The 15,067-nt window shown below is 42.1% G+C and overlaps 1 protein-coding gene across 4 annotated transcripts in view; it reads right to left on the bottom strand.

Moving 5' to 3' along the window:
• The window catches only part of EBF1 (EBF transcription factor 1), a 266,899-nt gene that overhangs the window by 64,940 nt on the left and 186,892 nt on the right, over positions 1-15,067 (bottom strand). For 3 of the 4 annotated variants that reach the window (XM_066559953.1, XM_066559951.1, XM_066559954.1), the window contains exon 9: positions 2,350-2,480. In XM_066559953.1, the coding sequence (XP_066416050.1) occupies positions 2,350-2,480 (131 nt within the window). Of the gene's footprint in view, positions 1-2,349; positions 2,484-15,067 lie in introns of all 4 variants that reach the window. The other variant, XM_066559952.1, reaches the window with a different exon arrangement.

Raw genomic sequence — 15,067 nt, 5'->3', positions numbered from 1 at the left:
TTTTTGACTCTTAACTTTATTCTGAATTAGGGTAGGATTTATATTTTAAATATCCATGCAGCTCAGTATTTACATGGATTTTGCTATAATAAAGTCTGAGTAATATAGGACCTTTATGATAATTACCTTCACAGCACCTCTCCAAAGAAGGTGACTAATCTTATTACTGTTTTAGAGAAAGGGAATTGAACTTTAAGTAGATTATACGATTTGCCCAAGGTCCCATGCAAAGTCTGTAGCAAAATGATGCTTAATTTCAATATTAGACTTCATCCCCCAAACCACCTGCAATTATAGCTGAAACTGAAGCTGGAAAAATCCACATGAAATGCTCTGCAAGAGTCATTCTTTTTTTTAGTCTCTGCTTATCTGGTTTTGTTTGGGATTTTCTGAAGCCCAGTTAAAATTATGTTTTGTTTGGATCCATGAAACAACAGGATGAACTTTAAAATTTGTCCAGAATTCAATGATAAAATAACCTGGCTGAGTTTGCTCATAACTGGGCCTTACTGGCAACTCAGGATGATCCTGCTCCAGTTCTGTAATGGACTCAGATTCAGAGGTTTGACAGTTCAATTTTATACTCTATTAAAGTAAAACAAAAATGTTCTTTTTGGGTACTGAAAATTCCTTAGACATTTTTAGAAATGGGAAGGCAAATGAAAGAACTTATTTTGTACTTCATAGGTGGCTTGTATGTGTAACTTGAATTATTTATAGATCACTATTATTTAGGGATCACTCGGCTCATGCATTTCTGCGCTTGTTTACCGTGTTTGTCTGCTTCTTTTAGAAAAAATGTTTTTTTCTCCTATATGATTTTTGACTGCTCTCATAGGTCATGAAATGAGAAGCAGTTCTGTAAGAGGGAGGCAGTGAAAGAGTTGCAGCCCATTGCAGCATTCCCAGACAACAGACTGGCTTCAGTCCGGACCTCCTCTAACATTATTAATTCCATGGCAAGGCCTTGCAAACATCAGCAACAATGTTTTGACCAGCACTCAGTCTCCTGAGATTAGAAATTGACAATTAATGGCTTCCACTAATAAATAGAATCAAGATTTATAATGAAAGATCCAATTCTGCAGCACCAGAATCGGAGCAGTTTCCTCCCAGCCCCTTCACCTTTCCCTGCTAAATGTCTGCAGCCATAATGGCTTCAATAGTAACATACAAAATGCTTACACTGGGCCCAGGGGGCACTTTCATGATCACATAAGGGCTTCAGAATAGGGCTCATTTACTATCTCTCTTTTTCTGAAATGCCCTTTCATCCACACTTGTCCTCAAGTGGAAGGATGAGAGAGAGAGAGAGAGAGAGAATAGTGAAGGACATTAGAGAATACTCTTCACGTGGAAAAAATGCTGCCATATGTGCAATGGAATCAGTAGGGGGAATCTGCAGGATATAAATTAAGCTGTGGTGATGATTTAAGATTTACAGGATGTAAGGTAAAGCATCAGAAGATCCTCTCACCATTGGGAAGTGTTGCACAGATATTTCAGGGAGGCTGGGGTTTTTTTTCAGTATTAAAATAATGAAAATTACAATTTCTCATTAAACTTCAAAAATGCTTTTGGAAGGCCCTAAGTCTAAAATATAAACCTTTCCTTGGAGCTGTCTCCCTGTGCCAGTGGCAGAACTCTGCCATGGTTTCTACAGCCCTGGCCATGGCCATTGGGGTGATGCTGCCTGGGTTTTAACTTTCCACAGTTTTTTGGGGAATGTCAGGCTCCACAATTAATTATGTGCTGGGAAAAGACAGGGTTTAAGGAGCTGGGAGGAATAACAACAGAAAAAAAATGGATAAGAAACAAGGAATGGGTTCCTGTGAAACTACAGGGGCCCCTGCTAGGTATGAGGAGTCCACTGTGGATACAACACAGTGCATTTGTTTGCTGCTATGAAAATGATATATACATCAAGTATCCAGGCTTTAGGGATATGCTGTTCAGAGGTGCTGAATTCTGCAATCTCCACCTCACTGAGCTGCAGCTACCAGCAGCCAGTTTCCCTGGAAAGTGGGATGACCTAAATGTTTGTTTCCTGTGGGCCTTTAGCTATTGTAGTGCTAAACACAGAATTATTCACATAGGTCTTTATCCTCCCCTTTCTTTGGAATAAAACCCACTGAGTTAAATTCTGGGCCAGCACAAGAAGATGCAAATCTCCCTGGCTATAATGGGTTCCTGCCACAGGTAAATTTGACTAATTATTTTCATAAAACTGAGCAAGGCAAGGATTCATGTGTCGACATTTGTTGCTGATTTAGCATGTGGCCCAGAGAAAGGACAGGCTGGCTACAAGGAGACAAAGCTGTGAGACATTAGCTATGAGACAACACCTACCTCACTCCAAACCAGCATGGTGCCGAATATGACCTGTAACCCATCAAAGAAATTGTCTCCTATGATGATGACAGTGGCACCTCCTGTAGTCCATCCTTCACTTGGACTGATGGCTTTGATACATGGTGTAGCTGCTTTTCAACACACATAAAAAAGAGAAGTATTCTGCTGTTAGAACTGGATTTTAATGATAGAAGACGTGAGAAAAATAAAATAAAAGGAGCTTTCATTTCCCCCCCTTACTAACACAAAGATTTCAGCAATCACATTCTTTATAGTACATATGCATGACCTCAAATTCTATCTTTGGAAGTATTTTTTTCCTTAATTAATTTCTGCTTGGTTTTATTATCTGCATTGAAAAAAATATTTTTTTTAATTCTACATTAGCAAAATATCACAGCATGATGGGCAGAGATCAATTGGAAATCAGGACACATTCCTTTTTTTATTGTATATGAAATGCACAAGACCTAAGTTAATAAAACAATCTCCAGTAAGCTTGCTTTATTATCCATCAGAACTCAAACTCACCAAGGAAACTCCCATAAATATTATGGAAAATATTGGCAAAATAAAAAAGGGTGTAACCCTCAGCATTTCTCTAACTGTTCTGCAATCAGATCCAGGTTGTTCAGTATTAAACCATCCTGCCCTGATTAATGCTTTGGCTACTACAAAAAAAAACCAACACCCCACAACCAAAAGCCACAGCTGCCATCCAGTCATTCCAGTTGTATTGCATCTACAGGATAAACAAGATGTGTGTGCAACACATTTTGCCATATCCGTGGAGTCTCCCAGCCACTTTCTTGGCATTGTATCTACTCAGAGCCTCTGAGAGGATGTTGAAAACCCAACTGTTGCTCAGATCTTGGGCTAAGAGCTTCTGGTTTGAGACTCTGTAGGCAGAAGCAGCTCAAATATTGGTGGGCTGGGGAGGTATAAACATTCACATATTGATTCTCCTCCTCTGCAGCACAGGGGCACCTTGGAATTTACCAGTGTTGAAGCAACAGAAATAACATTGCTGTAAAAATAGGCAGAAAGCCCTGGGTAACTCCACTCCTGCTCCTCCACAACCCTGTGGAGTCTCAGGGTGGTCACACAGGTTGATGGAAAGAAGCAACTTCACCCAAGATGCTACCAATTTTTCCTTGTATGAGGTGAGAATATGGCACTGGTAACATTAGATAACATTTTAAGTAAAGCAGGTACCTCAACAATTTCATTACTCATGGAAAACAGTTTCAAGGAGCAGCGTAACTCCACCAGCCAACCTCAGTGCTGGAAAGAATTATTCTTTTCTGAAGATGTGAAGCCAGAGGGAAGAGGCTGCACTGCAAACTCAGGAATGGGTGCCACTGCCCAGTTTTAGGGTTGGTGGCATTTGGCTGTGAATTGCTACTCGATGGAAAGGCTGATTGAACTGTTAATTTGGTTTGTAACTTTGATTATTTGATGATGTACTCCAGGAAGAACACTCAGGCACTTCCTCAGGTAAGGACTTAGTAGGAAGATGGGGATATTAAAGCCACTGTGTGTTAGCACCATCCAGGATAAAACCCTTACCCTCATGAGTTACTCAGTGTGGCAATGTAGTGAGTTACTTAATGAGGCACAGCCCCTGTCCTAAATTCTTCTAATTGTAAAGACAGGAAATTAATTCTTTCACAGAAGCCTAATTCAAAATGCTCCAGACATAAAGCGCTAAAGAGACCCAGGGCATCTTTATGATTCCTCAGTGAAGTTCTGGTTGGTTGGAGCTGATTGCAAGAGCCAGTGCGGCTGCTGGGAAGCTCCTTCCCCCCAGCCCCTGGGCAGGGAGGGTGGGTGGGGAGCTGGGAAGCAGGAGGGAGCTGGAAAAGGAGCAGTTGAGTCACCCTGAGCACTGTTTCTGTGAGCACTGCCCCAGCCTCACACCACTGGTGGTGGCAGGCACAGATGGGGAGCAAACCGACCCCAGCCCTACCTACAAAAGGTTGCAAGTGTCAGAACAAACTTTTCCACTACTTAAGCTGATGGGGATGCCAGCTCCAGGGAAAAACACAAACAGGCAGCAAAAAAAATCATTACTCCAAACTTGGCAGAGTACAGCCATTAACTTTTACATGAGCTAACAAAAGAAACATCCTGACATTACCATCACGAAAACGTAGCGCACACACAGAAGTTACTTCAATATGTTTAATTTGGATTCAAATTACTTGCATAAAACTGTGCATAAAACCCACTGAGATGTCCAAAAGCAAATGCTTTTCCTTCAGCCAAGCTCACAGCAACAGATTTACAGTGAAAGCAGCTTTTCAAAATGCCATCTAGCCCTTTCACAGAATCAAACTTTTTCATAAATAAAAATTAAAATCCCTTCCAAATTACACCCTTTCCAGTATTCCCAGTTGATTGTGGACATATACCCCCCACAATAAAACCCAGAGGTAATCAGTTTCCCATGTGTCAGAGAATGAGCTACTTTTCTTAAAGACTACAAGCAACATTTTTTTTCCTAAATACCAGTGAACAAAAACTATTTGAGACCATAAGCCATTAACAGAAAACATATGCAGGCTTTGCTGGAAGGGTTGTCAAGCAGTGGAAGAAGTTGCCCAGGGAAGTCACCATCCCTGGAGGTATTTAAAAGCCATGTAGGTGTGGCACTTGGGGACATGGTTCAGTGGTGGGCTTGGCAGTGCTGGGTTTACAGTTGGACTCAATCTTAGACGTTCTTTCCAACATAAATGACTCTACAATTGAAAATTATAGATTCAAGTCATCTTTAAAGTGAATGCAAGATACTCTTGTGCAGTTACAGGACCCCACAAAAAAGTCTTTGCACTCAGAGGTTGAAGTTGCTGCCCTGTCAGTGCTGCCCCATGTATTTGATTCTAATATTTTATAAATGTATTTGCTTCATATCAAACATGTGCCAAGTCCCATCCATGGGAGCCAGGGGGACTGAGGCAGACACTCAAGGCTCTGTGCTGAGCTGGGGCTGTGAGTGGGACACTCTCACCTGCAAAGCCACTGTGACCAACAGCACATGGCATTTTATTTAAATATGTGGAAATTGTGCTGAATCAGTGCCTCATCAAACCTGCTGGCAATAGCCCAGGACATCTCTGAGGACAAAAAGTCAGGACTTGGTGGTTTAATCACCAGGGCAGGATGGTGCCCTTTGCAGGCCCAGCCTGAGATGGAGCAAGAGCGCTGTGCATTCCCAAAAGATTTCATTATTTTACCATGTCACAAAAACCAGAGGGACTCCCCAGCTTTCCCCACACAACCTCTCCTATTTTAAGTGTCTGTAAAGGTTGGAAGGGCTGCAGGAGGTGCTGCCCAGCCAAGGAAGTGGCTCTGAAGGGCTGCACCCCAAGGAAGACGTGCTGAGGGAGGCATCCAGACTGCTACCTGTTTTTGAGGGCACAAACCATGTTTATACAATGACATATTTGCAATAACCAGTGCCATTCAGGACACTGGTCTGTCTAAAACTTTGCCCTTCCCAGGCCCTTTGTTTGGAGCACCAAGGAGGATGGAATTGGGTCCCGTTGGCAGCATCACCCCAGGTAACACTGGGAGGGGGCAAGGCAGTGACCTCAGCTCTATTTCTGCCCCTGGTACAAATGTCTGGCCAGCTCAGGCCCTCAGCTCTTCATACTTCTGCTCTTAATCACTTGGCAACTTTCAAAGCACCGTCTGGAAGGTGTTTACTTCTGTGCAACCCTAGGAAAACAGAGCTAGGCAGAATAATCTTTTCACTGGAGGCCTTGATTTTTCTACATTTTGTTTTGGTCAGAAGACAAATCAAAATACAGAACTTGTCTTTTTTTTTATTTTTTTTTTTCAGAATGCCAAGTTCCAGAATCTCTACTTAGAATTAACTATAACACTTTTCAATACCTCCAAGAAAAACAAAATGTTTTGTTTCAAAATATTATCACTTCTCATGCTCTTCTGTAACCCCACCATTTCTGAAATGGTGTTTTTAAAACAAATAGAAAAAAAGGTTACATAAAATTTAAATTTTTCTGTAGAAAAAGAGTTTTTAGTCTAAGTTTGAAGCTTCACTGATAAAAAAAATACAGTGAATGACTTTAGACCAGTCCTAATCAAGGCAGTGAAGTGTACATGATTGATAACATGAACAGACTTTAAGTCCAGGGAAGAATTATAACAAAAAAAAAAGAATAATTGCTCATTCCTACCTATATGAAGTTTTCTCTTGTTGTTGTTGAATGAACAGCTGGAAGCCAAGTACAATAAGAGCCAAAGAGTTTGGTAGCCCAGCTATCAGACAGGATTTTCAGACTCTTTGGTGTGAGTGTGTCACATTCATTGTGTTTCCTCAGAACAGCTGGGCTGAGGGAGAACCAAACATCCCCCTCCAGCTGCAGCAGGACCTTGCAGCTCCTCACTGAAGGTGATGTGGCCACATCCTCCACCTGCTGAAAGGCCTAAGGGTTGGGAGCCTCCATGAGCTGCTCTCCTTGTTCGCACAACACCAGGGCAAGTCAGAGCCCACCCGTGACAGTCCCACCGTGCTGCTCCCACGGGCCAGGCTCACAGGCAGAAGTGGCAGAGGAGGATCTGCAATCCCAAACTTACTGAGGCCATTGGGAATCCTGCCACTGGCTTCAAAGCTAAGGGCTCTATCAATCAATGTTAAGGATTTATGAGTAAAAACATTAATGGCTCCAAGGAAAACAACGTTCTTATGAAATCTTCGTTTTTCTCAATGTACACATTGTTAAAATCTTATCACGTCCCATACAAAGGATGGCAGGACCCCACTCCAGCACATGGGGAGCAAAAAAAGGAAAAGTTTTTTGTTGTGTGCTGCGTGTGCCGGTGTGTTCCTGTGTTCCCACACTTCCCAGCTACTGATACACAGGGATTTTTCTTCCCTCAAACTGTGACAATAAAATGATTACCCCGCCACAGTTTAGCATAATGGTTCAGAAACGCTCGTGGCATATTGCAGAGTTAAAGTGGAAATTATTAGGTAGCTCTTCTTTGTTATAATAATGATCACTCCACAAATAAAAGCTCTTCTCCCAAAGGTACTGCAAGGCACAAAATGCTAATTCTGAAGATTATGTGTGCGCTTTTATTAAATATTACTCTGCCCTGTCTGTTTGAGGGCTTCACTGCTCTGATTGTTTTATGAGTGCCATGTTAATGTCAGCCCCATCTTGCTAGCAGCAGGCACACATTTTAGCTTTTGTATGAGAGTTGATCAAAGGCCACGTGCTGAGGGAATTGCTGAGAAAACACGGACAAGCGATAAAAATCTAACAGATTAATTGGTTTAAATTTCATTTCAGGGTGTTGAACTTTGGCTCAGGACACAAGTACTACACTACCAGTCAGGGCCTAATTACCACATTTCCAATTTGCCTCTGAACAATGCTTGGCAGGGAGAATAATAACAGTACTAATAATACAAATAACATATAACTAATAATATTAATAACAATAATAATAACTAAACAACAGCAACAATGTCTCCTCTTAGCTTCTTGTACACGTTTAACAACTAACTTTGTGTGCAGGCAATTTCAGGAGGAAATTCCTCTCCCCCACCACCGCTCATCTGCCTCCTGAGCATTTTTACCTGCCTCAAACAGCACCTGATGACAGAAGAAATAACAGACAGCCTCAGGAGCATCTGAATTTACAGAATCAATAATCTACAAACTCCAGCCCCTCACAAACACACACTGGACGTTTCATACTCTTAATTAGGGACCTGCATTTCTAAACAGAGATAGCTTTTTATCCTCCAACAGAAATGATCTGTTCCACTGATAGAAAACAGAGGCCGGAGGGAAAAAAACATATTTACCACAAAGTTTATGGGTGGCCTTGGAATAAGGGTTAATTGAGCTTAGAGGTAAATGTTCACTGAGGTGAATTAGTGGGATGCACAGCTATCAGCGGGGCTCTGGGACTGCTCCTGTTTAGCTTCTGAAATGTATTTGCTCTATGATTAATATCCAGTTTGTGCTGGTGACTGTAAGAATGACCTTGCCTGCAGTTTTTATCATGAAGTGTGGTTTCATCCTCTATTATTCCATAGATGAGGCTCTGACAACAGTTGCTGCATCACAACAGGAGTTTAAATGATAGGGCACATGCTTTTATTTTTCTTCTCTCTAAGAGTATTGTGACACGCAAGGAGAGTTGCATAAAGGCAGTTAAAACTGGGAATTAAGAGGAACAGGGAATTTATGTCTCATCTTAGAGGAAGTACTGAAAATATCTGGAATTTAATTTAATTTTCCTTTTTTTTTTCCTTGGGTAAAACCTAATTCCAGGCTAAATAAATAAATGAGCCACAGATTAACCCACAGTTTATGGGTCTGATCCTGCAACCCGTTAAATGCTTTCACCAAACTTTTCAGAATATCAACACAAATCAGTTTTAAGCACTCAAAACCGTAACTTATGGAAGTTGTGATTCAACAAAGCACTCAAGTGCCTAAAAACCCCGCTGAAGAAGTTGCAGGATAAGGAACTCGGTTTTGTAAGATAGTTGGGCCCTGTGAAAAGCTCCCAAGACCTGGGCCGTGGATACAGAACTGGGGCTGTTTCACAACTGCCTTGGGTCACTTGTGGACCCCCCTGTGCAGGGCAGGGCTCATCCAGCCACACACAAGGACCAGCAGCAGCACAGCCAACACAGCAATGCCAACACCTTGGCCTCAGGACTCAGCACTAATTCTGGGACTTTTTTCCAATTTAAAAGGATAACCCAAATATTTTTTGAGAGGTTGAGCTGGGCTGTTCTGTTAAGTGGGGAGGGGGATTGTTTGGGTTTTGGGTGGTTTTGTTTTCCCCTAAATAATATCCTATTTCCTGAAAAGTGGGAATTGTCAGGCTGCTCACTAATCTGAGCATGCTGAAAGGGCGAACCCTAAAAATTCTGCCTCCCCAGGCAGCAGTGCCATTCCAGGCTGGTTTGTGGGGCATTGCTGGGGCTGGCATCCAGTACAGGCAGCTGAAAGCAGCTGAAGATTATGAAACCAGCCTGGATGGGGAAAGGTCCTCGGGACCAGCCCAAAGGACACTTTAGGGAAAGGGAATGTGGCTGAGCTTTTATGTATTTTACTGGAGCATTAAATCTTCACTCTTAAGCTAAACAATGTGTTTGCTGCTTATCTGGGTGAAGTGATGATCTTCCTGCCTTCCTTTTGCGTCTCGAGCCGGCTCCGTGTCCCATTCTCTGCTGACAATGAGCAGCTGCTGTGCAGGAAACAGGGCAGCAGAGGTTTCCCCCTGGAGCAGATAACTCCTGCAGCTTTGTGCGACACAGGCACGAGGATGTGATGCCCTGCTCCTCGATATTTGGGGGTTTTAGCATATGCAAGCCTTAAAGATTACAGCACCCTGCCAAAAATGGCAACCTCCTCCCGGTCCTTCATGACATCTGCACTGGGTGAAATCACTGAACCAAAAATACACGAGCCGTGCAATCCCTCCAGGTTGGGGGAAGGGAAAGGAAGGGATGGAAGGTTGCATTTTTTCTGGTTTCCAGTAGTGAAATTAAAGGTCTTGGCTGTGATTTTCTGCTGAACGTTTTGGATGCACGGCTCCCATTAATGGGAAATGAAAATGTAAATTACCTGGGATAATATTCCACCTACAATCAATACTTAAGCCAGTGTTTCTCTTTTATCCTTGCTGATGCCTCAGCTAGCAAAGTTACATTTCATGGAGTCCTCTGTGTTTCTCTTTCCTTAATGATTTCCAAAGCTCTCAGTTGTTGATCAGTGCCTGAAAAATGACTGCATGGAAAAAGGAAGCAATCCAGAATAATGAGAGACCTGTTACAAAAAAAAATCTGCTCTGTATTTTACTTACAACATTTCCATAAAATAATAATTTAGTTATCTCTGTATGATTGCAAGAAATGTATTTTCATTAATTCTCTTAAACCCTTTCACATCACAGAGGAAGTTCTGGGAGTTTCTTTGCTTATTTGGGTTATTTTTTGTTTTACTTTAGGAGCTACCTCCTACTTTCCAAAAATTAATAAAACAGTCAGAGTCCTTAGTTTCTCCCTGCAAGTCTGTAAAACTTGACCTCCAAAGAAAGGTCTGTCATGTCTGTTTGGCAAATAATAAATTCCCCAAGAAAAATGCAATGTTACAAATCCACTTAAAATTATGTTAAACTAAATAGATAGGTTCAACCTAAACATTAATATATATAAACAATACATGTTTTCTTCTTCTTGAGAAATATATCTGCACTCTCTCTAAATGTATCTATTTCAAGAAGCCTAATTTATTGTCAATTATTTTTATGTGCTACCCTGATCTTTTTATTCAAAGGAAATTTTGGGCTGGCTTTAAGCTCTAATTTTTGTATTCATCATTTTTGCCCCAGAATTGCAGGACTTTCATTTTGAGTCAGCCATGAGGAAACTGCTGCAGGTGGCTTTGGCCAAACATTGCTAAACTAGTGCCTGCCCCTCAGCCTCAGCACTCCCTGTGCTCTTGAGCAGCTCAGGTGCTCAGGGATGCACAGACTGGGTCAGGAGGAAAACCAGACATTCAAGAATATTGCACAGGGCCTTTCAAATCTTGGCATCACCTCCAGCTGCACAACAGGGGATGGGTTTGCTCAGACCTCAACACCAAAGCAGTGGCTGCTCTGCTCCCCCAGGGATGCACAAACATATTTTGACCCCCAAGTGAGATAAATGTTTTACCATGAGCCCCCAGATTATTGCAACTCTATTCCTTCAGCCCTTCCTCCACCCCATGGTGCCACTTGCAGAGGAACACGAACAGCGTGTGAAAGCCAAAGGCAATAAACACCATGCAGGAGACTGAGGTGTGACACATGGATGGGATTGCTGTATCTGAGTATGGGCTCCAAAATTTTGTTAAATCAACAGTGAAAAAAAAATGTATCTGCCTTTCCCATTGCAATTTCAATGGCTTTCCACCATCAACTTCCTTTATGAAGTTATGAAGCCCAGTTAAGTCACTATGACTACTTTAAAAACAATAGGCATGTTCAGAAAGGAGCCTGCATCTGGTTAAGTGCACTGAAGTTTAAAACTAATTGTACTGATGCAATTTCTGGGTGAGGATGGAGGCAACCTTGCAAATGGAAGTCCAAAATGAGTACTATAAATCAGCCCTAAAAGTTTGTCAAAACAAACATCTCTGCATAGTTCTGATACTCCAAAGCATACTTCATTTAACTGACTGGTTCTTCATGATCCAACAAAGAATTTTATATTTGCTAAATGTTAACCCTGTGTTTTACTGCATTGCTATACCCCAACCCAACAGAAGGGCAGGTGGGTACAATTTCAAAATTCCTAGTTTGTTTTACCACCAACCCTGGTCATGTTTTCTCATTTTCATTTTCCATCAGTACCTTTACAAAACAGTAAATCCCTCATAGTAAATTTCCCTAGAGTCACAACATAGGACCAGACAAAATCCTGTAAGGTGCAACAGGGTCAGCATCCAGAGCACAACAGGGCTGAGCCTTGATGCTCCAACACCCACTGGTACATTATGGCCACACTGGCAAGGTTCAGTTAGTGATACACAGAAACTATTCTAGATGAAACAGAGTTCAATCTAAATCTAAATTCTCACTGCCAAACTAAATACTAGTATCAATTACATTTTTATTACATCTTTCACTATCAGAAAGAAAAAACCAGAACCTCGCATCCCTCAAATTAATCCCCCCCGACTACATTACACAGTGCAACAATCAGAAATTCACCTGAGGTGGATTCTACAGGAAACAAAGAATTTATTTTCCTGAAAAAAACATAATCCAACTAATATAATCTTCAGCTGGGGTCTCTTTGTTCAACAGAACTGAGCAAGTCTGCCGACAACAGAGAGCTCACAGTAATCGTCTTTCAGAAACAAGAACAACCCGTGCAGAAACACAAAGCAGTTCTGCCAGGGACAGGGAGTGCCTGCAATCCAGTTTCTTCAAGGGAAATTCAAGTACCCTAAGAGTTCTTATTCCTCATCTGATTTCTCTCACAAATCACAGGCTCTCTAATGCAATTTTCTGGAGTCTGAGAATCATAAAGTCAAATATGAACAAGTCTAGTGGAAAATCTGTGACGCTAATCTTGGCCTACGTTGTACTTTTAACAGGCACTGAATTTGTGCACCGGATTATCCAGATGGCCATACAGGAATCATCCTGATAGGATTAAACCTTTGTGCTGAACTCTGCTCCATCTGTTCTGGGAGCTTTGCCTATCGCTATCGGAATATGAATGCTCAGCCTAGGTCCAACACCACGACTGAAAGCACCCGTTTACCACACACACACACATGTACATGTGCACACACAGCTCCCCAAGTGCTTCATTAATAATGTGAGATGAAGTTACCCCAAAGTTTACCACTAAAGAAACATATTGCTTTTATTACTCTTTTGAAGAACAAAGCACACTATATCTAAATTCAAACAAAAGAGCATTTTTGTTGTTGTTCTGGGACTTGTTCAATTCATTAAACCATAGTACTGCCATAAATTTATAGATGAAGGCATGACTAACCATAAAGCAGCAAGGCTCTTCATCTTTGAAATCTATTAGTGTATGAGGATGTATGACACAGTCGCACTTTGAAGATGTCATGGTTAAATATCTCAGATTAAAAAGCAGTCAGCAACAAAACACATGTGTGCACTCAGCACTGGTAGCTGCTCTTTGCAGCTCGATCTAGTCACAGCCCAAGAACAGAAAAGTAATAATCAGTCCCAGTAAAAGAAAAGCTTATTCCCATTAATGTTTCTTTCTGCTTTTATTATCTATTAACGACAGTCTCCTGCATTCATTGCTGCAGCCTGCCAGATGCAGCAAAGATCCATATTCATCATGTGCAAAAATTGTGCTCGGGCTGTCTCTGACAGGTTACATAGAGCTGCCAATGGAGGGACCAAGGTCTGATGCATGGCCTCGGGTTCTCAGGCCCTGCGCCAAGGGGAAAGGTAGGGAATCTGGCTCTTCTGCAGGAAAAGCATCCCAGTGATCAGAGGGTTTAGCTAAATTTCTGTTCTGGCCAGAAATACTCAGAAAACTAATGAATATCTAGGATGGAAAAAGTGGATATGCAAATTAATTAATAATATTGTTCTACTATTATTATTATTATTGTTGTTGTTGTTATTATATTCATAATAATAATAGTAATAATAATATTTTTATTATTGTTATTAGATTCAGCAATGCAATATAATCCTCAGCCCCTGTTTGTGATGGCAGTGGGACAGAGATGGAAGAAACATAACCTGCACTGCATTTCAAGCAGCAGCCACGACTGCACTGCACAGACTGAGACCCCCTTGTCTGTGCTGTGCTGTGTCTCTCAGACTGTTCCTTCCTCTGTTCTTTGTGCTGCTCCGAGTGCAGGGTCAGGCACCCCCTCCGAGCCATTTAGGCTTTACTTGCAAAAACATAAGCATAAAATTATATTTATAGTTCACAGTATCTGTCCAGCAATGACACCACATAAAACCAGCACGCTGAAAATCTGTGTGAATACTTTGGACTCGAGCCTACAAATGCTTAGAGAAGTTGTTCTTTCAATGTCTCTGATAAAGTCATGCTAGGTTTTTATTTATTTATTTAGGGCTGCATTCAGACCACCTACCTCAGGCATTGCAGCCTGTCAAACGTCAGACTCCAGTCCTGGCTGGGTGAGTCAGCCTGCCTAAATTAGGATCCTCTTTCCTCTCTACAATAAGCAGAAATGGGAAGACACCTCTGCAAGCTTGGAGACCCAGGGAGTTCCGTGCTGGCTCAGGAAAGTACCAAGGGATCTCAGCAAGACGATAGCATAGGTAGGGAGCAGCCAGAAGCAACCTCATAAAAAATATTTGGCAGCTGATATTGAGCAGGCACCTGACTCTGGGCTTTCCTGCAGACACCTCTGCTCAGGCTCAGGGCTGAAGGAGGAGGCAGCACTCACCGTCACCTTCAGGGTCGCAATCCCAGGAAAAGAGTAATTTTCCCCAAAGGGCCCCTAATCACAGTAGCTTTACCTTTCAGTGTCTCAGAGAACCAAACATGGTCAGAAATATTTATTTCACCCCCTCTTCTTCTCCTCAAAGAGCCCAGGGAGTTGAGCAATGCTCTCACCTGAACATCCTGCAGGAAAGTGCTGTGACCTCAAACCCCAACCCATGCACTAATGCTGTGGCTGGAAAGATGAGCAGTGCTGTGGTCAGGCAGAATTTGCTCCAAGTGCTGGCCTTCCCTCTGGGCATGGATCAGGTAACACTAAACCTATGAATTCCATATGCAAGCCCAGGTTTTCAGGGAACAGCAACACGAGTTGTCTGTTCAGCCTCCAGCAGCAGGGAGAGATCCAGCACTCTGCTGCCATTTCATAACTCAGGAGGGACCTCTGTGGGAAAAGCACTTTCCCTTTTCATGGGATAGATACTGAACCTCTGAGAAAGCTGCTACAAAACCATAATGATATGGTATTAACCAAACATAATTAATTCTGAACTTCCTTACGCTCCCAGTGCTAACAGGCATTTCAAGGGCAGTACAGCAAACAGCACATAGGTTCCTGCAGCACCTGGGACCAGATTTTTGGAAGCATCCACCAATCCAGTGGTTCCAGTAAGCAACTAATGGAATTTTCAAAATACCTCATAGACAGATAGAAATTCTGTAGCCAGAGTTGTAAGAATCCCAGTAAACACCTAC

Source organism: Molothrus aeneus, chromosome 15 (genome assembly GCF_037042795.1).
Source record: "Molothrus aeneus isolate 106 chromosome 15, BPBGC_Maene_1.0, whole genome shotgun sequence".
NCBI lineage: Eukaryota > Metazoa > Chordata > Aves > Passeriformes > Icteridae > Molothrus > Molothrus aeneus.
Note: the sequence above shows the minus strand (reverse complement) of the source record. Positions and strands in the feature narration are given on the sequence as shown.